The 23,668-nt window shown below is 46.4% G+C and overlaps 1 protein-coding gene across 4 annotated transcripts; it reads right to left on the minus strand.

Moving 5' to 3' along the window:
* Positions 1-295: 295 nt before the first annotated feature.
* Positions 296-13,096, minus strand: LDHA (lactate dehydrogenase A). 4 transcript variants are annotated; one of them, XM_055282215.2, is made up of 8 exons: positions 12,981-13,096; positions 10,650-10,799; positions 8,097-8,214; positions 6,639-6,812; positions 5,440-5,613; positions 4,331-4,448; positions 2,559-2,682; positions 296-1,028 (listed from the first exon to the last, which is right to left on the minus strand). In XM_055282215.2, the coding sequence occupies exons 2-8, from the start codon at positions 10,773-10,775 to the stop codon at positions 864-866; spliced, it is 999 nt and encodes a 332-aa protein (XP_055138190.1). In that variant the 5' UTR covers positions 10,776-10,799; positions 12,981-13,096; the 3' UTR covers positions 296-863. The 4 variants fall into 4 exon arrangements, with proteins under 4 accessions (XP_055138190.1, XP_055138189.1, XP_055138191.1 ...); XM_055282214.2 differs by lacking the exon at positions 12,981-13,096 and adding an exon at positions 11,008-11,307; XM_055282216.2 differs by lacking the exon at positions 6,639-6,812.
* Positions 13,097-23,668: the final 10,572 nt, after the last annotated feature.

Consider the following 23,668-nt stretch of genomic DNA (forward strand, 5'->3'; position numbering starts at 1 on the left):
CACACTATCATTGGCTATATTCAGTTGGCAAATAAATTTTACATTTACACATAGAATGTTACTTTCCAATTATGATTAGCATTATTATCAAATATATAATACTTTGGGACTTATAATGGAAGTGGTACCAATACAACTCAGTTGACTATTACATCCTCTGCTATTAGTCAATAATATCCCTTTTAGAAAAAATCATTGCAAGGTTGCCCAAGAATAGCCTATTTCCAAATTAATATAATAACTAGCAGCTTTATGACTTTATATATATCTTAATATAATGAATTAACCAAAGTAGTCACTGTTCAAGGTTTATTGGGGGTTTTAGTTGGTATAACACTTGGATAGTTGGTTGCATTGTTTATATGTAGATCTTTTTACGTTATATGGTAATGTACACTACTGATATAGTTCACAAAATAAGATCCTTTGGAAGAATTATGCACAAGACATATGATATTGGATTTACACACTGGATCCCAGGATGTGACTGATTGGGAAAAAATGTTGGATTAGGCATGTTCAGTGAAGGAGCCAGGAAGTTATATAACACACGGTAAACATCCACCTGGCTCAAGGGGCAAATGCAGCACGTACAGCATTGGCAGTGGTGTGTCAGAGGTGGCAGAACTATTTCACACTCACCAGTTTAGGACTACACACGATTAACACCATCCAGCATCACGATATAGCTGTGGATTTTACAAACCATTCCTATTTCTAACTTCAGGAGTTGATGTTTTTCCCAGTCCATCTTAAAATATTACTGCTTTAATCACAGATCAGATAAAAAGGACAACATGCACAACCTCCAACTAGAATCCTGTTGTAGCCTAGACAGTGAAATGATATGACATCAGAAGACTTTAAAATTGCAGCTCCTTTTGGATCCCCCAAAGTGTATCTGCACTCTTCTTCAAACGGGCCTCTTCCTCAGAAGTCAGAGTCACCTTCACAAGGTCTGAGATTCCATTCTGTCCCAAAATGCAAGGAACACTAAGGAAGACATCATCCTTTATTCCATAAAGACCCTGAAGATGAAATGAAAAAAAAATCTTACATTTTGTCTATGCATTCCAGGGTTTCCCAAGACTTACAGTCTCTATAATTATAAAGCTTTTTTTTTTTTTTAAGGCAGAGTCTCGCTCTGTCGCCCAGGCTGGAGTGCATTGGCACAATCTCAGCTCACTGCAACCTCCACCTCCAGGGTTCAAGTGATTCTCCTGCTTCAGCCTTCTGGAACTACAGGCGTGCGCCACCACACTTGGCTAATTTTTGTATTTTTAGTACAGACGGGGTTTCACCATGTTGGCCAGGTTGGTCTCAAATTCTTGACCTCAGGTGATCTACCTCTTGGCCTCCCAAAGTGCTGGGATTACAGGCATGAGCCACAGAGCCCAGCTGCTTTTTTTTTTTTTTTTTTTGAGATGGAGTTTCACTCTTGTTGCCCAGGCTGTAGTGCAATGGTGTGATCTCGGCTCACTGCAACCTCTGCCTCCTGGGTTCAAGTGATTCTTCTGCCTCAGCCTCCCAAGTAGCTGGGATTACAGGCACCTGCCACCACGCCCGGCTAATTTTGTATTTTTAGTAGAGACAGGGTTTCACCATGTTGGTCAGGCTGGTCTTGAACTACTGACCTCAGGTGATTCACCCCTTGGCCTCCCAAAGTGCTGGGATTACAGGCATCAGCTGGCACACATAGCCTTTTTTTTTTTTTTTTTTTAAACAAAGATCTCACTATACTGCCTAGGGTGGTCTCAAACACCTGGGCTCAAGCGATTCTCCTGCCCTTGGCCTTCCAAAGTGCTGGCATTACAGCTGTCAGTCACTGTGTGTGGCCTAATTATGAAGATTTTAAAATATAACTTGAGGCCGGGTGCGGTGGCTCACACCTGCAATCCCAGCATTCAGGGAGGCCGAGGTGGGTGGATCACAAGATCAGGAGTTCGAGACCAGCCTGGCAAATATGGTGAAACTCCGTCTGTACTAAAAATACAAAAATTAGCCAGGTGTGGTGGCACGCACCTGTAGTCCCAGCTACTCAGGAGGCTGAGGCGGAAGAATTGCTTGAACTTGGGAGGTAGAGGTTGCAGTGAGCCAAGATCAGCCACTGCACTGCAGCCTGGGTGACAGAGGGAGACTGTCTCAAAAAAATAAAAAACTTTGATAAGTAGAAATTCCTTTCCAGGTGTTCAGTTATGATTTAATGAATAGTATAAAAGAAAGTCATTAAAAATAGTAACATAACGCTAACTTGAATATAATTTCTATTTTCCCCAATGGAAAAATAGTTTATTTCTTTTATAGTCTTCCACCTACCTCAGCATAATTGAACGAGACTTTTTTGTAGTCAAATTATCAAGTATTTATGTGTTGAACAGGCCTAGTGGACATTAATCCTAAAGCTCAACCATTTCTTTCAAAAAAGGAAAGCTGTGGGTACATTAATTTATTTCACTTAAGTCAGTAATGGAAGACTTGTATTAATCTTTCTCAGAAGAATCTTTTTTAAAAAGCCAGGAGAAAGCATTCAAATACAGTGTATCACTACACAGACCTACCTTAATCATGGTGGAAACTGGGTGCACCCGCCTAAGATTCTTCATTATACTCTCTGCCAAATCTGCTACAGAGAGTCCAATGGCCCAGGATGTGTAGCCTTTTAGTTTGATCACCTCATAAGCGCTGTATGATAGGAAACCATAGGTAAGGGCAGAAAAGACAGGGTGGGAGAAAGAAAGAAAAAGTTTTCATTAACACACGTTTTACAGTAAATAATGCCACAATGTTGCATTATACCAAGAATAACCCTTGCACATGTATGCTAGGATATTGTGTACAGGGATATTCATTAACAGTACTGTTAGTAACAGCAAAAACATGACAATCTTTCCAATGTCCTCCAACAGAAGAATGGATAAATCATGGTATACTGATACAATGGAATATTACACAGCTATCAAAAAATAAACTATAGCTACTTGTAAACAAAATTGGATAATTCTTAAAAATATAATATTGAATTTTAAAAAGAAATCCAAGATAACATAGCATTCTTAACTTAGGATTATCTCAAGTGGGAGCGTGAGGGGGACAGAGGGATAGCTGGGGGAAGAGCACAGAATCCACTTATTTCCAAACACCAGCAGAATACTAAATTCTGATTCAACAATGTTATTTGACAGATATTGTCAGTATTTCTTTCTTGAGCTGAGTGTTGGGTTCACAGGTTTTATTTAATTAAACAAATACAAACAAGAGGGCCTTGCTTAACCAATCACAAGAATATGTTATGAACTAAAGATTATGATTCATTTCTTTTTTTTTTTTTTTTGAGATGGAGTCTCGCTCTATCGCCCAGGCTGGAGTGCAGTGGCGTGATCTCAGCTCACTGCAAGCTCCACCTCCTGGGTTCACACCATTCTCCTGCCTCAGCCTCCCGAGTAGCTGGGACTACAGGTGCCTGCCACCACGCCCAGCTAATTTTTTGTATTTTTAGTAGAGATGGGGTTTCACCGTGTTAGCCAGGATGGTCTCGATCTCCTGAGCTCGTGATCCGCCTGCCTCGGCCTCCCAAAGTGCTGGGATTACAAATGTAAGCCACCGCGCCCAGCTATGATTCATTTTTTAATTCTATAGACCTGAGGTGAGGTCCACACAGGACCACAAAGGTAAATAATGCCACCAAGTTGAAAGCTTCCCTATTTCAATAATTTTTTTTTTCCTTTGAGACAGGCTCTTACTCTGTCACCCAGGCTAGCAGGCTGGAGTGCAGTGGCAGGATCTCGCTTCACTGCAGCCTTGACCTCCCAGGCTCAGGCAATCCTCCTGCCTCAGCCTCTCAAGTAGCTAGGACCACAGGTGCTCACCACCATGCCTGGCTAATTTATATATTTATTGTAGAGACAGGGTTTTGCCCTGTTGCCCAGGCTGGTCTTGAACTCCTGAGCTCAAGTGATCCTAGGGCCTGGGCCTTGCAAGGTGAGGCACATTCTTTTTTTTTTGGCTAACATGGTGAAACCCCATCTCTACTAAAAATACAAAAAAATTAGCCGGGCGTGGTGGCACATGCCTGTAGTCCCAGCTACCCAGGAGGCTGAGGCAGGAGAATCGCCTGAACCCGGGAGGCAGAGGTTGCAGTGAGCTAAGATTGAGCCACTGCACTGCAGCCTGTGCGAAAGGGCAAGATTCTGTCTCAAACAAAACAAAACCACCACACAAGTTTCCCCTCTAACAAAAAGATCTCAAATGCAAATGCTATTACAATTTTAACCTTTTAAATAAAAATAGTAAATGTTAATATTCTGTGTTGCCAAATTAAAAGATTCATTACCTCTCAACCACCTGCTTGTGAACCTCTTTCCACTGTTCCTTATCTTTATCAGTCCCTAAATCTGGGTGCAGAGTCTTCAGAGAGACACCAGCAACATTCATTCCACTCCACACAGGCACTAAAATAAATAGTACAGACTACATTTATTTTCATGTACCAACAGATTAGTAATTGTGATTCATTTTCCTAACTCTCTTATCTTCGGAGGAAGAATACTCAGTTTTGGTAGATGGTCAAGACAACTAATGTAGTCATTACTCACATTTAGATTAGATTTTCATTTACTTGCATTATATAAAACTAAGAATTTTCTCTGTATTCTAACCTGTTTCTCTGGCCAACTGAAATGTTTAACCCATGTATATTTGAAATATAAAGACAGTATGAGAACATAAGGGGGTTTTCTTAGCATACAGAACCTAATCATAACATTTTTCAACTGTGATAATAATATAACTTTTGTGCACTGCATTTGGATTTGCTGACCTTTTCAGGGCCAGGCAGCACAAGTCAGGTATAAACAGCTGTGATATTAAATGACTGAAGTCATCCTAAGAACTACAGTCTTAAGATATCCATGGTAAGAAGAGAAATTTCATTCCCCGTCCCCCTCGCCATAAAATGCCATATAAAATGGCAACAATCTTAACAATTCTTAACATATAATTAGGCCGGGCGCGGTGGCTCACGCTTGTAATCCCAGCACTTTGGGAGGCCGAGGCGGGCAGATCACGAGGTCAGGAGATCGAGACCACGGTGAAACCCCGTCTCTACTAAAAATACAAAAAATTAGCCGGGCGTGGTGGCGGGCGCCTGTAGTCCCAGCTACTCGGAGAGGCTGAGGCAGGAGAATGGCCTGAACCCAGAAGGCGGAGCTTGCAGTGAGCCGAGATTGCGCCACTGCACTCCAGCCTGGGCGACAGAGCGAGACTCCGTCTCAAAAAAAAAAAAAAAAAAAAAAAACATATAATTACACAAAATGCTAGATTTCGGGAAAGCATTCTATCCTACTGAATGGATATTTGATTAGGCTCTAATTGAATAATACAATGCCCATCGACTTTTTATATAATCTTTTCAAAAACAAAAAGAAAATAACTTATGCTTACCACTGGAATCTCCATGTTCCCCAAGGACCCACCCATGACAGCTTAATGGGTGAACTCCTAGCCTTTCCCCCATCAGGTAACGGAATCGGGCTGAATCCAGATTGCAACCACTTCCAATAACACGGTTTTTGGGAAAACCACTTATCTTCCAAGCCACGTAGGTCAAGATATCCACTATGAAAGGAGAAAATAAAAATCACCCATTATCCCCTCCCTACACACAAAAAAGATATCCCCACTATGAAGAGAACACTTAGGCAGATACTAGGTGATCATTAGATAATGATAGGCTACTCCAGATATATGGCTTTGTAAGGATCTTGATATTGATCATGGCTAACCAATAATTTTGTTAATATTTTTAAGCCTCTACACTATGTATATCAAGTCCATTAAGTATTCAAAAAGTAGTTTTGGCTGGGCATGACAACTCACACCTGTAATCCCAACACTTTGGGAGGCTGAGGCGGGAGGACTGCCTGAGGCCAGCAGTTCAAGACCAGCCTGTGCAACATAGCAAAATCCCATCTCTACAAAAAACTTTAAAAAACTAGCCAGGCATATTGGTGCACGCCTGTAGTCCTAGCTACTTAAGAGGCTGAGGAAGGAGGATCACTTGAGCCTAGTAGGTCAAAGCTGCCATGATCATCCCATTGCCCTCCACCTTGGGCGACAGTGAGACGTGGTCTCAAAAAAAAGTATAGTTAACAGTTTTATGAAAATAAACTCTTTATTGACTAAGAGACAATTATGGGCCCGGGCACGGTGGCTCACGCCTGTAATCCTAATACTCTGGGAGGCTGAGGCAGATGGATCACCTGAGCTCAGGAAGTTGAGACCAGCCTGGGCAACATGGTGAAACCCCTCTCTACTAAAACTTAAAAAATTAGCCGAGCATGGTGGCACGTGCCTGTAATCCCAGCTACTTGGGAGACTGAGGCAAGAGAATCACTTGAACCCGTGAGGCAGAGGTTGCAGTGAGCCCAGATTGCGCCACTGCACTCCAACCTGGGCAACAAGAGCAAAACTCTGCCTCAAAATATATATATATTTTTAAATAATATTTGAAAATATTTAAAAATATATATTTTTTAAAATAATATTTGAAAATATTTAAAATATATATTATATATATATATATATCATATACTAGCAGTTTTACTATAGCTTGTCAATTTTTATGCAGTTAAAAGCCTCACCTGGATTTGAAACAATAAGCAACTTGCAGTTCGGGCTGTATTTTACAACATTAGGAATGATGAATTTAAAGATGTTCACGTTACGCTGGACCAAATTAAGACGGCTTTCTCCCTCTTGCTGACGTGCCCCAGCCGTGATAATGACCAGCTTGGAGTTTGCAGTTACATTATAGTCTAGAGAAAAGGGGAATAATGACCAGATTAAGGCCTTTAGAATAAATTTTACCTAGGCAGCAAAAATTTGTTCCATAAATGCCCCACAGACCTTTCTTGTTCTTAGAGTTTTATCATTATGGCTTCTTAAATGGAGGAAGAGCATGTCAACACCTTCCTTGTATTCTAGTTTTGGTCAAGTTGTAACTTTATGTAACTACAATTAGGGAGAGCTGGAGGGAATCAAGTTTATTATTTGATTCTCCTATTAATTTCTTACATATCCTCAAATTTTTTGATCCCCAAGCTCAACGTTCACACTCTTCCATACTCCTGTTTCTACTTAACTGGTATCCTATCAGCCCAGGGACAGGTAATTTCCTCGTGTTCCTCGTGTGTGTGTGTGTGTGTGTGTGTGTGTGTGGTGGTGGTGGTAGGGGTACTTGTTTTTAAGCAGAAGACAGCTTTACACTTAACAAGTATATTTTGCTTCTAGATACCCTATGGCAGAAGAGAGTTAAGCCAGTGATGAAGGAAGTTGCCCATCAGCGAGGTGGCCAGTGATTTTCAGGTATCAAAATAGACACTATTTGGGCTCACATTCAGGTTTCTTGGCTGGTGCTGTTAAGTGTGAAAGGGTCAAGCCAAGAATATTAGCTGAACAGGCTCATTTATTTACCCTATTCTCAACTTCGTGTGTGAAAGGATGTGGGGGCAAGTAAGTAACACAATGTGGTTAAATACAGACCTAAGGTTTAAGCTTTACTCATTACATTCTAATTCAGATGGTTTCCATAGCATGGACAAATTGGATTTCTATTTTAAACCATTTACTAGAAATTGAAACTTTGATATTCACAGGCACCCAAATGAAATTATTCCCAGGCTCTTGCACCCTGCATTTAAAACAAAATCTTTAAAGAGCTAGGATTTCAAGCCTGTAAAGCATTTAAGTCTAAGGCGGGGCACAGTGGTTCACACCTGCAATCCCAGTACTTTGGAAGGCTAAGGAGGGAGGATCACTTGAGCCCAGTGGTTCAAGACAGGCCTGGGCAACACAGTGAGTCCCCATCTCTACAAAAAGTAAAAAAATTAGCTGGGCATGGTAGCATGCCCCATAGTCCCAGTTTCTTTGTGAGGGGGAGGGGGTAATGAAGTGGAAGGAGGATTGCTTGAGCCCGGGGTTCAAGGCTGTGGTGAGCCATAATTGTGCAACTGCACTCTACCCTAAGCAACAAAAGGAGACCATCTGGAAAAAGAATTTAAGTCAAGCATGGATTATAATATAAACTCGTTGAAATCAACCTTTGCCAGAGACAATCTTTGGTGTTCTAAGGAAAAGGCTGCCATGTTGGAGATCCATCATCTCTCCCTTCAATTTGTCTTCGATGACATCAACAAGAGCAAGTTCATCTGCCAAGTCCTAAAAGACATCAAATCTTTAGTTAAATGGAAAATTGTCACTTCTAGATTTTTAGAAGAGCATGAAAAATTTCTATATTTCCAGCATAGGAGAGTTCTGTTACTTTATTAGTACAGTATGGAGATACTCAAAGTAGAGGGCACCCCATTTCAAAAGCTGACTTACAGATTACTCCATACGTAGATAGCACTGACCCTCTCTCCAGCCCTGTCTCCCCACTGAAGCAAGCTCTATAGCTCCACCACTGCAGATGTAGAAGCAGAACACTGGACTGGCAGTTGCTAGAATAACTTCCAGTTATATAAAACTGCTCTATCTACTCTCTCAAATTCCATCCTATACACCAATTTTAGGTTGTTATTCATTTAACTAGGTGATATTGACCAGCATCAAGACTTGAAATTAGTAAGAAATGTTCTGGCTGGGCACAGTAACTCACATCTGTAATCCCAACACTTTGGGAGGCCGAGGCGGGCAGATCACTTGAGGTCAGGAGTTCAAGACAGCCTAGCCAGGCCAGGCGCGGTGGCTCACGCCTGTAATCCCAGCACTTTGGGAGGCTGAGGCAGCAGATCACAAGGTCAGCAGATTGAGACCATCCTGGCTAACACGGTGAAACCCCCTCTCTACTAAAAAATACAAACATTTAGCCGGGCATGGTGGTGGGTGCCTATAGTCCCAGCTACTTGAGAGGCTGAGACAGGAGAATGGCATGAACCCGGGAGGGGGAGCTAGCAGTGAGTGGAGTTCACGCCACTGCACTCTAGCCTGGGCAACAGGGTGAGACTCCATCTCAGAAACAAACAAAAAAAAAAAAGACCAGCCTGGCCAATATGGTGAAGGCCTGTCTCCACTAAAAATACAAAAATTAGCCGGGCGTGGCGGTGTGTGCCTGTAGTCCCAGCTACTCAGGAGGCTAAGACAGGAGAATCGCTTGAACCCAGGAGGTCAAGTGAGCCAAGATCGTGCCACTGCACTCCAGTCAGGGTAACAAAGCGAGATTCCATCTCAAAAAAAAAAGTTAAAAAGTTAAAAAGTCTGATTTCCGCCCATCTTTCAGAGATGGAATCTGAACCATTCCCTGGTTGATTCCATATATGAACCAATACTAACAGTTATGGATAAATAGGTTTGTGCAGTGTATAATACTGGCAAAAAATATCCTTATAGTTGCAACTCAAAGTTCATAGGTGCATTTCAGGCCAGGAGCACCAATAACAGCTTTAATACAAATGGATGTGGTCTATCGTTACCAAAAAAGTTATTCAAGCTGCAGATCTATCCCTAAATCATCCACAATATAATGAGTGTCAGTTACTCTTCTTACACGCACCTGAGCCAGAGGCCATCACAGAGAAAAACCATAGGCGGTTTGTAGGTGTGGGGAAAACAGCATCAATTTCTCATCTAGTGGGTAAGGAATAAAAGTTGGTGTATTATGTGGCCTTTCCTAAGAACATATAGAGTCACCTGTGTGGTTACAAGGCCTTTTCATAGCTCATTTCTGTCTTTAGTCCCTTCTCACTTGAATCCATTTCTATTCAGAACCCAGAATTCATCATTTTATTTTTATTAGAAACTCCACATCTGAACTTCAGATTTTTTTTGAGATGGAGTCTCACTGTCGCCCAGGCTGGAGTGGAGTGGTGCTATCTTGGGTCACTGCAACCTCCACCTCCTGGGTTCAAGCAATTCTCCTGCCTCAGCCTCCCAAATAGCTGGGACTATAGACGTGTGCCACCACGCCTGGCTAATTTTTTGTATTTTTAGTAGAGATGGGGTTTCATCGTGTTAGCCAGGACGGTCTCCATCTCCTGACCTCGTGATCCGCCTACCTCGGCCTCCTAAAGTGCTGGCATTACAAGTGTGAGCCACTGTGCCCCGCCTCAGACATTTTAATGTTGTAAGCTGCCTCAATTTCTTTTAAATATAAATCAGGTTTCAATAGTGTAATAAGGAGTGCTTTACTCACAATTTCTTTTTTCTAATTAAATTTTAGCTCCATAATTGATAACAAAATTGCTATCCAAGGCACAGGGGCAATGAGGTTTGGGTGGGAGAACTTAAGATTTCCCATATAATTTTACCATATGTATGTGTCATTTTCAATTCAAAAATCACTTTAAAAGAATTTTGGCTCATTGAAAGTCATGGACCCTTCCTTTTCATTGGTAGTCAATCCATGCATGTTAATACAGAATAATGAATTTTAGGAACTGGGTCTCCAGCCTGATAACCTTTGATTCTTTTTAATTTCAGATACACTTTTGGTGTATCATCATATTTCAAAAGTTTGTTTCACAGAAAGTTATCTGAATGAGTGCATAAATCTAAATATTGTTATATGAAATGTAATAATACAATTCTAGGGGTAGGAGTGGGGATAGAGGATGCGGTGAAGGTATGGGCTTCCAGTGTGGTAGACTCTCACTTACCTTCATTAAGATACTGATGGCACAGGCCATGCCAACAGCACCAACCCCAACAACTGTAATCTTATTCTGGGGTGTCTGTTCTTCCTTTAGAAGATTATGAATCAGCTGATCCTTGAGAGTTGCCATATTGGACTTGGAACCAAAAGGAATCTATAGGGGGAAAAACATTTAGTGTCACTACAGCTTCTTTAATATTTATTAACCAAGAGATTTTTTTAAGCTATTTTACTTCCTTTGGGGGTATTTGCCACTATAAATCACAAGAGATGACTAAAAAGGGAGGGGAGAAAACCTAATGGTTGCCAAAAGAGAGTTGAAAGGCCTAATGACAGGGTCTGTGAAGAGTGAAGGCCCACACCTTAGCGTGCAAAAGGAATATCGACGTTTGGGTGTAAGTATAGCCTCCTGAAGGCTCACCCATCGCGGTTTATTAACACCAAGTGGGGCTGGCCTTTCCTCAGACAAGATCACTCTGAGCTACTCCGACTCCTACAGCAAGGACAGAGCCAGGCTTCTCCAGTAAACACCGGAGACACGTGCAGAAAAGCCATTAACTGCCACAAAGCTCGAGCCCAAGGCACAGGAGCCTGCGGTGATCCGCGCGCATGCGCGCTTTGTGGCTCTCCGTCCCGCTCCGAAAGGTGGGCGGAAATCAGACTAATTGCTGGGTCCTCCGAACGCCCGGCTTTTACGCCCCGCCCAAGTCCGGAAGATGGGCGGGTCCAGGAACTTGTGCGCGTGCGCATGCGCATTACAGAGGGCAGGGGCGAAGCCGATTAGTCTAGCGGCCTCCGGCCATTGGGAAGCGGGCAACGGGCCAGAAGGCAGAAGCCTGAGAAGGCCCGCCCGTAAGCAGAGGCAATCTGGAGCTATGCCGCTCAGTGAGTGAGAGGGAGGGAGCTGGGATTCAGACTTCAGACCTAATGAATGCCCCGAAGCAGACGCGAGCAACGTGAAGCCTAGCTGGCAGCCTCCCAGGCCTGGCGCGCAGCCAGCGCCAGACTAAATCGCAATACTAGAAACCAGGGCCTGTTAACCAACCGGGAGGGAGGCGCACGGTGTGGCTTCTGCCGTGATCCTTGTTGCAAAGGCCTGTCAGGCCCAGTATGAAGAAATAGTTTCAGTACAGGGAGTGTAGAAATAGCTGCAGAAGGCCTAAGGCCTGCAGCCCTAAAGTTAATAGCTACTTGGTGGAACCCTCGAATTCTTTCCACCCTGTTAATCCAACCCTGCACTGCATTTGCTGGAGGAAATATCACAGGCTGCATCCCGAAAGTATCACGTCTAGTTTTGACACCACTCCAAAGGGCAAAAATCCGAGAGGACCTCTAGGCAGGCAGTCAGCCCAGAGTCACCAAGCTGGAGCCGGGTCTCTCCTTACAAATCACTGCTATTTCTAGACAGCCTTGTAAGGTTTCTAGCCTGGCAGGGGGAAGGGAGTTCCTGCGGACACCTGCTAGCTTCACTGAACGGCCCTGGGATCCAATGCTACCTTTAATGTAGGGGCGGAGGTGGGAGGGCATGGGATGAGAGAAGGGTGCGTCTAGAGGCGAAAGACATGCAAAAACGAGTTCTACACCTCACCTCTGCCGCCTACTCACTGGGAACTTAGAGATCCCTGACTATCTCCTAGCTTTCGGTCTCCCCATTTGTTAAAAGGAGGAGTTGGTACCGGCGGATCCTACTCAACTGACCGTCCGAGGTGCGGAAGGGCTGGGATGCTGCCTGCTTCATCTTTGCATGCGCCGTGCCTAGCGCAGCCCGAGATACACCAGTAGCTTCTTAATAAATGCGCAAAGAGCTCCCTATAATCTGCAGGCAGCAGCTGCCCTCACGGAGCCCACCTCTCGAGCGTCCCAAGAGAAAAATGCAAGCCGCGTGGTACTCAGCTGCTTTCTAGCTTCCAAGAACCCGCCCCGGACAAGCTGAGGCTTTTTTGGCTCTATGGGCTCCGGGAACTGGACCTCGATTTTTGCACCACCCGCCGATTTCGAACCCAGAGGTATCCCCCACCCTTAAGGCCTATCATATCCTTGTTCCGCATCCACCCGGGCTTTCGACCCCTGGTTGGGTGCGGCCACCTCCTCGGTTCCCCAGCGCGGCCAGAAGCCATGGTTCCCGCTTAGAGCAAAAGCAGAGCGCGGCGAGCTCCGAACACATGCGTGGTGTGGGCCGCCGCCCAGAGGTCTCGGGGCTGTGCTTCTGGGAAGCGGCTCCTACACCTCCCAGGAGCAGGAACCCCTTCGCCAGCAGCGGAGGCCAGCAGAGCCAGAGGCAGTTGGCTCTACCCGCCCAACCCTCTGGCGCCGTGCGCGCAAGGCCCTACCGTACCGGGAATGCACGTCGGCAGGTCGTCTGGGGCGCGTGGCAACGAGATCCGGAATCGGCGGCAGCGGCTGCAGCACTCTGAGCTGGCCGCGGGAGGGGCCTTAAGTGGAACAGCTATGCTGACGTCAGCGGGGGGGGCCGGCGGACGTGCGGGAACCCACGTGTGAGTCGGGCTGCGGGGTGGATGCCGAGCCAGGCGGGGCACTGGAGAGGCCCGGGTGGCGCGCGCAGCCAGACAACCGACCGGCAGACTGCTCCACGTGCGCTGGGACATCTAAGTAAGGTGCTGCCCTCCAGCCACGGAAGCCCGGGTCGGATCCATGAGCCTGAGTCAGGACGACCTTCAGCTTCCTCATCCATGAAACCTGGGGAGGTTACTTTCAGGAAGGCTTGCATCTGTTTCTTCTTCATCCCTGTTTCTCAGTGTCCAAAACAGCTTCTAGCACGTAATAGGCACTCCACAAATATTTGTTGAACGAAAGGAAGAAAATGCCTAGCAGTCAGTCAGTCTGTTCTTACCTAAGTCGAGTGACCTCCGAAACTCGACGCTGCTTTTCCCTCTGCTGCTAAGCCTACCAGCTCCCACTCACAGTGAAGCCTTGGCCTCGCAGGCCTTGCAGGGTGACTCAGTTCAAATTTACATTTTATTCTGCACTTCCTACTGCCCACCCCACTGGCATCTCATCTCGAGTCTCAGCCATACCCAAAAACTGTCGGTGGTTTGTTTTTTTGGTTTTGGTTGTTTGTTTGTTTGTTTTTTGGAATTATTCGAGACAGGGTCTCACTCTGTCACCAGGCTGGAGGGCAGTGGCGTGATCATGGCTCCCTGCAGCCTCGACCTTCTGGCTCAAGCGATCCTCCCACCTCGGCTCCCCGAAGTGACTGGGACTACAAGGGCGCCCACTTGCCCTGCGATTTTAATTATTAATTTTTTTTTTCTTTTGAAACGGAGTCCCTCTGTCGCCCAGGCTGGAGTGCAGTGGGCTGATCTCTGCTCACTGCAACCTCCGCCTCCCGGGTTCAAGCGATTCTCCTGCCTCAGCCTCCTGAGAAGCTGAGATTACAGCCAAGCGCCACCACGCCCGGCTAATTTTTGGTAGAGACGGGGTTTCACCATGTTGGTCAGGCTGTTCTCAAACTCCTGGCCTTAAGTGATCTGCCCGCCTCGGCCTCCCAAAGAGCTGGGATTACAGGCATGAGCCACCGTGCCCGGCTCAATTTTTTGTTTTCTTATCATAACCTCTGGGCCTGTATTCTTGCTGATTCCATTGCCTAGCCCGCCCTCCTCCATCTCTTCTTTAATTTGTACCAATACTTCCCCACTGTGGGGTATATTATGAAATATATTTGGTAAGCCCTTGAGTATGCCAAAATTTCCTGAATTTTCTGATAGGAGTGTCTTTTGTTATTTATAAAGAGCCTCTTTCTCTGACTTAATGTTAATGAATGAGGAGTCTTAGCCTCAGGAAGGGGCCAGTCATGGGAAAGACCAAATGATTAGGGAATTAGAGGGCTGGAACTTTCAGCCCAAAGAGGTGGATGGGTTTACTTACTCCCTGAACCTGCAGCACCAGCCCAGTGCAGCTCTGAGATAGATCCATAACTGAGTTTCTTGGTTTTGACGGAAAACTCTAACCTCAGCTCCAAAATAGCACAAGGGGCCAGGTGCAGTGACTCATGCCTGTAATCCCAGCACCAATGTGATTGAGGTGGAAGGACTGCTTGAGGCCAGGAGTTCGAGACTAGCCTGGGCAGCATAGTGAGACCCCGTCTCAAAAAAAAAAAATAACAGGGCATGCTTGCATGTTCTAACAGTTTTCCCATCACTCTAGATTCTAAGATCACTCTAGGTTCTGAAATGGGGCTCTCACCTCAAACACACTGCTGGAAAGTTTAGGGGTGGGTCACTGATTCTTCAGAGTACCTCAGGGCAGGGCAGATTGCCACAGTGTTTTTCGGTTCCTCAGTCTTTGCAACAATGTTCTCAGTCAGGGCTGGGCCCCTGCTTGCCTACCAAATGTGACTACTGCTGCTGGGAAGATGTGTGCTGAAGGCAGAGAGAGAGCTGAAGTTGGCTGGGGAGACGAGGAATTTTCACCTGAAAGGCTTGGGTTTGGGCACTCTGAGATGACCTGTGAAGATAAACTAGGTAGAGTCTTCATTCCCCTAATTTATGATACCTAGCAACAGCTTGCTCCAAGCACAGCTTCAGGCTTCTTAGGCAGAACAAAGCCAGTATTTGACTCCACAAATATGAATAAAACAAATACCATTTACTGAGCACCTGCTATGGTGCCGGCAGCCAGCTAGGTAATCCCCATACTCATCCTTTGGAGTAGGCATAATTATCCCCATTTTTCAGATATGGAAACCAAGGCTCAGAAAGGTAAGTGACTTTGCTAAGGTAGTGCAGCTAGTAAGTGATTTTGGCTGAGACTTTAACCCAGTGCTGACTAACCCCAAAGCCTATGATTTTCTCTCTATTATAGGATGTTGTCCCACCCCACTGCATACTAAGGGCAAGAAATTATCTAGGGGGCCCAAACCAGTCCCAGGCTCAGAAGAGGCCTTGGGTGCCAATGGGTGTCTCTGCTGAGACCTTGGTATTCTGCCCTTAGACTGGGACTTAGACCATTGGCTCTCCTGGTTCTCAGGCCTTTGGGCTCGAACTAGAATTTATACCACCAGCTTTCCTGAGTCTCCAGCTTGCAGATGGCAAGATCATGGGACTTCTCCACCTGCATAAACACATGAGCAAGTTCCTCCTCATAAATCTCTTTATATATATTCTTCCATTGGTTCTGTTTCTCTGGAGAACCCTGACTAATATAGAACCCTGACTAATACAATTCAAACAGTAGAACTTCTGTACTAAAGCCAGAGAAGAATGTGGAACCCTTGGAACGGGTCAGTAAACACTTTCAGGGGACAGAACAGAGTTCTCAATCTGACCAAGTGTTCTTTGGATGTAGCCTCTTCAAAAGGGAAAATCCCTAGCACAGTGACTATGGAAAATAGTATGGAGGCCCCTCAAAAAACTAAAAATGGAACTTCCATATGATCCAGCAATCTGAGTATATATCCAAAAGAAATGAAATCAGTATATCAAACAGATATCTGCACTCCCATGACTATTGCAGCACTATTCACAATAGCTGAAATATGGATGGACTCAATCTAAGTGTCATCAATAGATGGATGATAAAGAAAATGTGTTGGCCAGGTGCAGTGGCTCATGCCTCTAATCCCAGCACTTTGGGAGGCCGAGGTGGGTGGATCACCTGAGGTCAGGAGTTCGAGACCAGCCTGACCAACATGATGAAACCCCATCTCTACTAAATAAAAAAAATTAGCCGGGCATGGTGGTGCATGCCTGTAATCCCCGGCTACCTGGGAGGCTGAAGCAGGAGAATTGCTTGAACCCAGGAAGCAGACGGGCTGGACATGGTGGCTCACGCCTGTAATCCCAGCACTTTGGAAGGCTGAGGCAGGCAGATTGAGCCTAGGAGTTCAAGACCAGCCTGGGCAACATGGTGAACCCCCATCTCTACAAAAAATACAAAAAAAAAAAAAATTAGCTGAGGATGATGGTAAATGCCTGTAGTCCCAGCTACCCAGGAGGTTGAGGTGGGAGGATCACCTGACCCAGGGAGGTCCAGGCTGCAGTGAACTGTGATGTCACCACTGCAATCCAGAGCACGACCCTGTCTCAAAAAAAAAAGAAAAAAAAATATACTATATATACGCAATGAAACACTATTCAGCTATTTCAGAATGAAATCCTGTCATTTGCAGCAACATGGATGGAACTGGAGGTCATTATGTTAAGTGAAATAAACTGGCACAGAAAGACAAACATCGCACGTTCTCACTCATGTGGGAACTAAAAAATTTGGTCTTATGGAGGTAGTGAATAGAATGGTGGTTACCACAAGTTGGGGAGGATAGCGGGGATGAAGGATGAAGAGGGATTGGTTAATGGGTGCAAAAATACAGTTAGATAGGGTGACTATAGTTAATAACTTATTGTATATTTCAGAATAGCTAGAAGATTCAGAATGTGCCCAACACAAAGAAATCACAAATATTTGAGGTGATGGATATACCAGTTCCCCAGATTTGATCATTATACATTTTATGCTTGTATCAAAATCACATGTACCTCATGCATATGTACAACTATTATGTATCAATAAAATTTTTTTAAAGGGAAAATCCCATAAAGAGGTGGTTTGACCAAGGGACAAGCTGGCTTCAGAGAATAGATGCTGCTCAGCACCCACTGTAAGATTTTCCTAAAATGGCCCTGGCTGCAGGATGCTGTCCATCCAAAACACAGTGCTGAGTCATTCCTTCATCTTGTATTTGTTACACTCCTCCTCAAGAGCATTCGGTGCCTCAAGAATAAAATCCAAACACTTTGGAAAGACACAGCCAAACCCCTGTGATCCAGCACCCACATCCCCTCTCTTGTTTTATCTATTTTCCTTCATGCTTCCTATATACCAGTCCCAGGGCTACTCACCACATTCCCCAAATGTGCCATGTATTCTCTCACCTCCAGCCTTCCACCTAGGGAGTTCCTTCTTTCTGAGTGCCCTCTCCTTTGCCATCATCCCTGCCCACAGGGTCTCCCTCTGTGACCCAGTGCAATCTCAGCTCACTGTATGCAACCTCCGCATCCCAGGCTCAGGTGATCCTCCCACCTCAGCCTCCTGAGTAGCTGTAACTATAAGTGTGCACCACAATGCCCGGCTAATTTTTATATTTTTAGTAGAGACAGGGTTTCTCCATGTTGCGCAGCCTCGTCTTGAACTCCTGGGCCCAAGCCATCTGCCTACCTCAGCCTCCCAAATAAATTAATTCATATTGGTGTATGTCTCTGTCACTGAACTGTAAGCTCCTAGTGCAAATGAACTTTTTTTCCACTGGGAAACTTTCTTTCCACTAGGAAAAAATGTTTTCCTAGCACAGGGCAAGAAGTTTTCCTAGCACCGGGCACAGTGACTCATCCTTGTAATCCCAGCACTTTGGGAGGCTGAGGCAGGAGGATCGATTTAGCCCAGGAGTTTGAGAGCAGCCTAGGCAAAATAACAAGACCTCATCTCTATGAGAAAAAAAAAAAATTAGCTGGGCATGGTGGCGTGTGCCTGTAGTCCCAGCAACTCGGGAGACTAGGGTGGCAGAATTGCTTGAGTCCAGAAGGTTGAGGCTGCAGTGAGCTATGATCGCTCCACTGCACTCCTGCCTGGGAGACAGAGTGAAACCCTGTCTCAAAAATAAACAACAACAACAACAAAAAGGCTGGGCACGGTGGCTCACCCCTGTAATCCCGACACTTTGGGAGGCCGAGGCTGGCGGATCATGAGGTCAGGAGTTCGAGACAGACTGGCCAACATGGTGAAACCTTGTCTCTACTAAAAATACAAAAATTTGCCGGGTGTGGTGGCAGGCACCTGTAATCCCAGCTACTCGGGAGGCTGAGGCAGGAGAATTGCTTGAACTCAGGAGGCAGAAGTTGCAGTGAGCCGAGATCGCACCACTGTACTCCAGCCTGGGTGACAGAGCAAGACTCCATCTCAGAAAACAAACAAAAAAACCCCACAAGTTTCTCATTTATCTCCATAACCCAACACATACATTTATTTGTTTAACAAATACATTTTGAATTAAATGCCTGCTATGTAAAGGGACTGTGCTAGGTATTGAGGATACAAAAATAAATACAACAAACTTATAAGCCTTCGAAGACTTTAGTATTTAGTGGAGGAAACTGACAGCCTCGCCCTTAACAGTGAGAATGCATAAGAGAATGTAACTACTGCAAAAGAGGTAGAGAAAAGTGCTCTGCCATTCAGAGAGAGGGCATTTGGGTAAGGATACCAAAAAAGGCTTCCTGGAAGAGGTAGCATCTGAGCTGGAGCTAGAAGAGGATTTTAATTGGTAAAGATCAGGTGTTGAGAAAGCAGAGAACGGGCCAGGCGCGGTGGCTCACGCTTGTAATCCCAGCACTTTGGGAGGCCGAGGCGGGCGGATCACGAGGTCAGGAGATCGAGACCACAGTGAAACCCCGTCTCTACTAAAAAAAAAAAATACGAAAAATTAGCCGGGCATGGTGGCAGGCTCCTGTAGTCCCAACTACTCGGAGAGGCTGAGGCAGGAGAATGGCGTGAACCTGGGAGGCGGAGCTTGCAGTGAGCCGAGACTGCGCCACTGCACTCCAGCCTGGGCGACAGAGCAAGACTCCGTCTCAAAAAAAAAAAAAGAGAAAGCAGAGAACAATGCACGAGTAAAATGCACAGGGGCAGGAAAATACATGGTGAGTCTGGTTAATCTTTAGCTTTAAATGCCAGGCTAAGAAATTTGGGGGAGACAGGGTATAGTGGCTGACACTTGTTTTTTTTTTTTGAGACAGAGTCTCTCTCTGTCGCCCAGGCCGGAGTGCAGTGGCGTGATCTCGGCTCGCTGCAAGCTCCGCCTCCGGGGTTCACGCCATTCTCCTGTCTCAGCCTCCCGAGTAGGTGGGACTACAGGCGCCCGCCACCGTGCCCGGCTAATTTTTTTTTTTTTTTTTTTTTTTTAGACGGAGTCTTGCTCTGTTGCCCAGGCGGGAGTGCAGTGGCGCGATCTCGGCTCGCTGCAAGCTCCGCCTCCGGGGTCCACGCCATTCTCCTGTCTCAGCTTCCCGAGTAGGTGGGACTACAGGCGCCTGCCACCACGCCCGGCTAATTTTTTTTTTTTTGTATTTTTAGTAGAGACGGGGTTTCACCGTGGTCTGGATCTCCTGACCTCGTGATCCTCCCGCCTCGGCCTCCCAAAGTGCTGGGATTACAGGCTTGAGCCACCGCGCCCAGCCTAGCGCCCGGCTAATTTTTTGTATCTTTAGTAGAGACGGGGTTTCACTGTGTTAGCCAGGATGGTCTCGATCTCCTGACCTTATGATCCGCCCCCCTCGGCCTCCCAAAGTGCTGGGATTACAGGCGTAGCCACCGCGCCCGGCCAACACTTGTTTTTTTGTTCTTGTTTGTTTGGTTGGTTGGTTGTTTTTGAGATGGAGTCTTGCTCTGTTGCCAGGCTGGAGTGCAGAGGCGCGATCTCGGCTCACTGCAAGCTCTGCCTCCCGGGTTCAAGTGATTCTCCTGCCTCAGCCTCCCTAGTAGGTGGGACTACAGGGACGCACCATCACACACAGCTAATTTTTTTGTATTTTTAGTAGAGACGAGGTTTCACCACGTTGGCCAAGATGGTCTCGATCTCCTGACCTCGTGATCCACCCAGCTGTGTCTCCCAAAGTGCTGGGATTACAGGCGTGAGCCACTGTGCCCAGCCCGTGGCCAACACTTGTAATCCTAGGACTTTGGGAGCCTGAGGCAGGAGGATTGCTTGAGCCCAGGAGATTGAGGCTGCAGTAAGTCATGCTTACACCACTAAACTCCAGCCTGGGCAACAGAGTAAGGAAAGGAAGGCACCAGGATTTTTTTAGTAATACACAACATACAGATCTACAACATGTATGGACCATATACAGCTCCAACCACATCTGTTCAGAACATACACTTCTCATACAACCCTAGACAGCCCCACATTCCCTTTGAACCCTCACTGACAGCCTGACTTTTTTTTACCTTTTCTGTGGTTGCAAAGCTGATGACTTTCCTGAGTTGCAGGGCCCAAGATGCAGACAACCTCATCAGTCTCTGTTCCTGAGAGACCAGGGCCTACTATGTACATACCAAAGTAGAGGCTCCTCTCTTTGGCATGAGAGCAGGCACCTGCTCCTGAGAAACTCCTTCATGTCCCTCTCCTCATCCCAAGCTCCATCCATCTCTCAGATGACAGGAATGGATGCCAGAAGACTCCACCGTGACTGTTCAGGTTCTCCTGGGTGACAACCCCTGGTCCCCTGATGCCTGTCTCCTCCTCCTCACCCGCTCCTCCTCCAGGCAAGGCTCATCCTCAGGCACAAGATGCTGCCTGCATTTCCTCTTTTGGCTTGGACCGTCATTCCCTCCAGAATTCATTCCTCACACTGTTCCCTAATAAAATCCACCTCAAAAACTCTAGATTCCTTCCCAGCCACTTCCTAACCCAGGAAATAAGTAGCAGCTGTGCCCTTTCTCTCCCTCTTTCCCTGGCTGGGATTTGGGCCTCAAGCTTCCCATCCCACTGAGAAGTTCCAAAGCAAAGACTGTCACCAGAATTTAAGTGGCTTCCAAACTGAGGGCCCCCAAAATCAGTGCTGCAGAGGGAGTCCCAAGGCCCCTTCAAGCCAGACAGTCACCAGTGGCACCCACAAGCAGAAACTGTCTCTTGTCTAATCACAGCAGGGGAGGACCATGGAAAGTTGTGATAGCCTTTCCCTCTGACACCTTGGGTGGCAAGGACAGTGATGGGCATGGTGGGACAGAGATGAGTGGGCAGCTGATGGAGAGGGGACACTGGCCTGGGGGTCAGGAAACATGTATTCTTACCCCAGCTATGTCATGGAAACCTGGGTAACATTGTGGCAGTTGCATTCCCTCTGTAGCCTCAGCACCCTTGACCATAAACATAAAAGGATCTCTCTTGGCCAGGTGCGGTGGCTCATGCCTGTAATCCCAGCACTTTGGGAGGCCGAGGCAGGTGGATCGCTTGAGATCAGGAGTTCAAGACCAGCCTGGCCAACATGGTGGAATGTCATCTCTACTAAAAATACAAAAATTAGCCGGGCTTGATAGTGGGCTCTTGTGATCCTAGCTACTCAGGAGGCTGAGGTACGAGCATCAAACCCAGGAGGCAGAGGTTGCAGTGAGCCCAGACAGCGCCACTGCACTCCAGCCTGAGCGACAGAGTGAGACTCCATCTTAAAAAGAAAAAAAAGGGCCTCTTTCTTTCAGCTGTAATGTCCAAGGAGGCTCTGAGATGGTGAGTCCAGCTTCCACACACACCTTCATTTTTACAATGCTCAGGACTCAGAGGCAAAGCGCTCCCCATTTTGGGAGGTGATCAGGGCTGCTCCTGAGATAAAGGAGAAATGCCTACGGCGGAGGCCGGGCGCGGTGGCTCAAGCCTGTAATCCCAGCACTTTGGGAGGCCGAGGCGGGTGGATCACGAGGTCAGGAGATCGAGACCATCCTGGCTAACACGGTGAAACCCCGTCTCTACTAAAAAATACAAAAAAATTAGCCGGGCGTGCTGGCGGGCGCCTGTGGTCCCAGCTACTCGGGAGGCTGAGGCAGGAGAATGGCGTGAACCCAGGAGTTGGAGGTTGCGGTGAGCCGAGATCGCGCCACCGCACTCCAGCCTGGGGGACAGAGAAAGACTCTGTCTCAAAAAAAAAAAAAAAAAAAAAAAAAAAAAAAAAAAAAAGAAATGCCTACGGCGACAGGAAACCTATGCCTGCCATCCTCTTGTCCCCCATATTAGTTCCAAAACAGGATCCCAAATGCCCAGTACACTGGTGGGTGTTTGTTAAATTTGTTAATAAAAACTATCTTGGCCAGGCGCGGTGGCTCACGCCTATAATCCCAGCACTTTGGGAGGCCGAGGAGGGGGGATCACGAGGTCAGGAGATTGAGACCATCCTGGCTAACACGGTGAAAGCCCGTCTCTACTAAAAATAATAATAATTTAAAAAATTAGCCAGGGGTGGTGGCGGGTGCCTGTAATCCCAGCTACTCGGAAGGCTGAGGCAGGAGAATGGCGTGAACCCGAGAGGCAGAGCTTGCAGTGAGCCGAGATAGCGCCACTGCAACCAGCCTGGGCTACAGAGCGAGACTCCATCTCAAAAAAAAAAAAAGAAAAGAAACTATCTTGGGCCAGGCGCAATGGCTCACGCCTGTAATTCCAGCACTTTGGGAGGCCGAGGCGGGTGGATCACTCGAGGTCAGGCATTCAAGACCAGCCTGGCCAACATGGAGAAACCCTGTTTCTACTAAAATACAAAAATTAGGTGGGCGTGGTGGTGGGCTCCTGTAATCCCAGCTATTCAGGAGGCTGAGGCAGGAGAATCGCTTGAACCTGGGGGGTGGAGGTTGCAGTGAGCTGAGATCATGCCACTGTACTACACCCTGGGCAAGACAGAGCGAGACTCCTTCCCAATAAAAAACAAACAAACAAACAAAACAAAACAAAACAAAAAAATTTGGCTGGGCGTGGTGGCTCACACCTGTAATCCAGCACTTTGGGAGGCTGAGGCAGGTGGACAATGAGGCCAGGCATTCAAGACCAGCCTGGCCAACATGGCGAAACTTCGACTCTACTAAAAAATACAAAAATTAGCCAGGCGTGGTGGTGGGTGCCTGTAGTCCCAGCTACTCGGGAGGCTGAGGCAGGAGAATTGCTTGAACCTGGGAGGCAGAGTTGCAGTGAGCTGAGATCGTGCCACTGCACTATAGCCTGGGTGACAGAGCAAGACTCTGTCTCAAAAAAAAAATATATATATATATATACACACATATATCTTGTCGCAACACAGTGGCTTACGCCTGTAATTCCAACACTTTAGCAAGCCTAACTGGGAGGATTATTTGAGACCAAGAGTTCAAGACCAGCCTCGGCAACATAGTAAGACCTTGTCCCTACAAAAAATTTTAAAAATTAGGTTCTGCTGGACAAAGCGGCTCTCTGCCCTGTTCTTTGAGCCTGCTCAGAGGACACTGCCCTGAAAAGGCAGCCCTACTCATTTCTGTAGGGTGCTAGAAGGGGTTCTG

This window comes from Symphalangus syndactylus, chromosome 6 (genome assembly GCF_028878055.3).
Source record: "Symphalangus syndactylus isolate Jambi chromosome 6, NHGRI_mSymSyn1-v2.1_pri, whole genome shotgun sequence".
NCBI classification, from domain to species: Eukaryota; Metazoa; Chordata; class Mammalia; order Primates; family Hylobatidae; genus Symphalangus; species Symphalangus syndactylus.

Coding starts and splice junctions, on each gene's coding strand:
- LDHA (XM_055282214.2), bottom strand. CDS start 11,070: ATGGGTGAGCCTTCAGGAGGCTATACTTACACCCAAACGTCGATATTC. Junction 5,614..6,638: donor GCTTATTGTTTCAAATCCAG/GTGAGGCTTTTA, acceptor CTCCTTTCATAG/TGGATATCTTGACCTACGTG. Junction 1,029..2,558: donor CAGTTTCCACCATGATTAAG/GTAGGTCTGTGT, acceptor TTTCATCTTCAG/GGTCTTTATGGAATAAAGGA.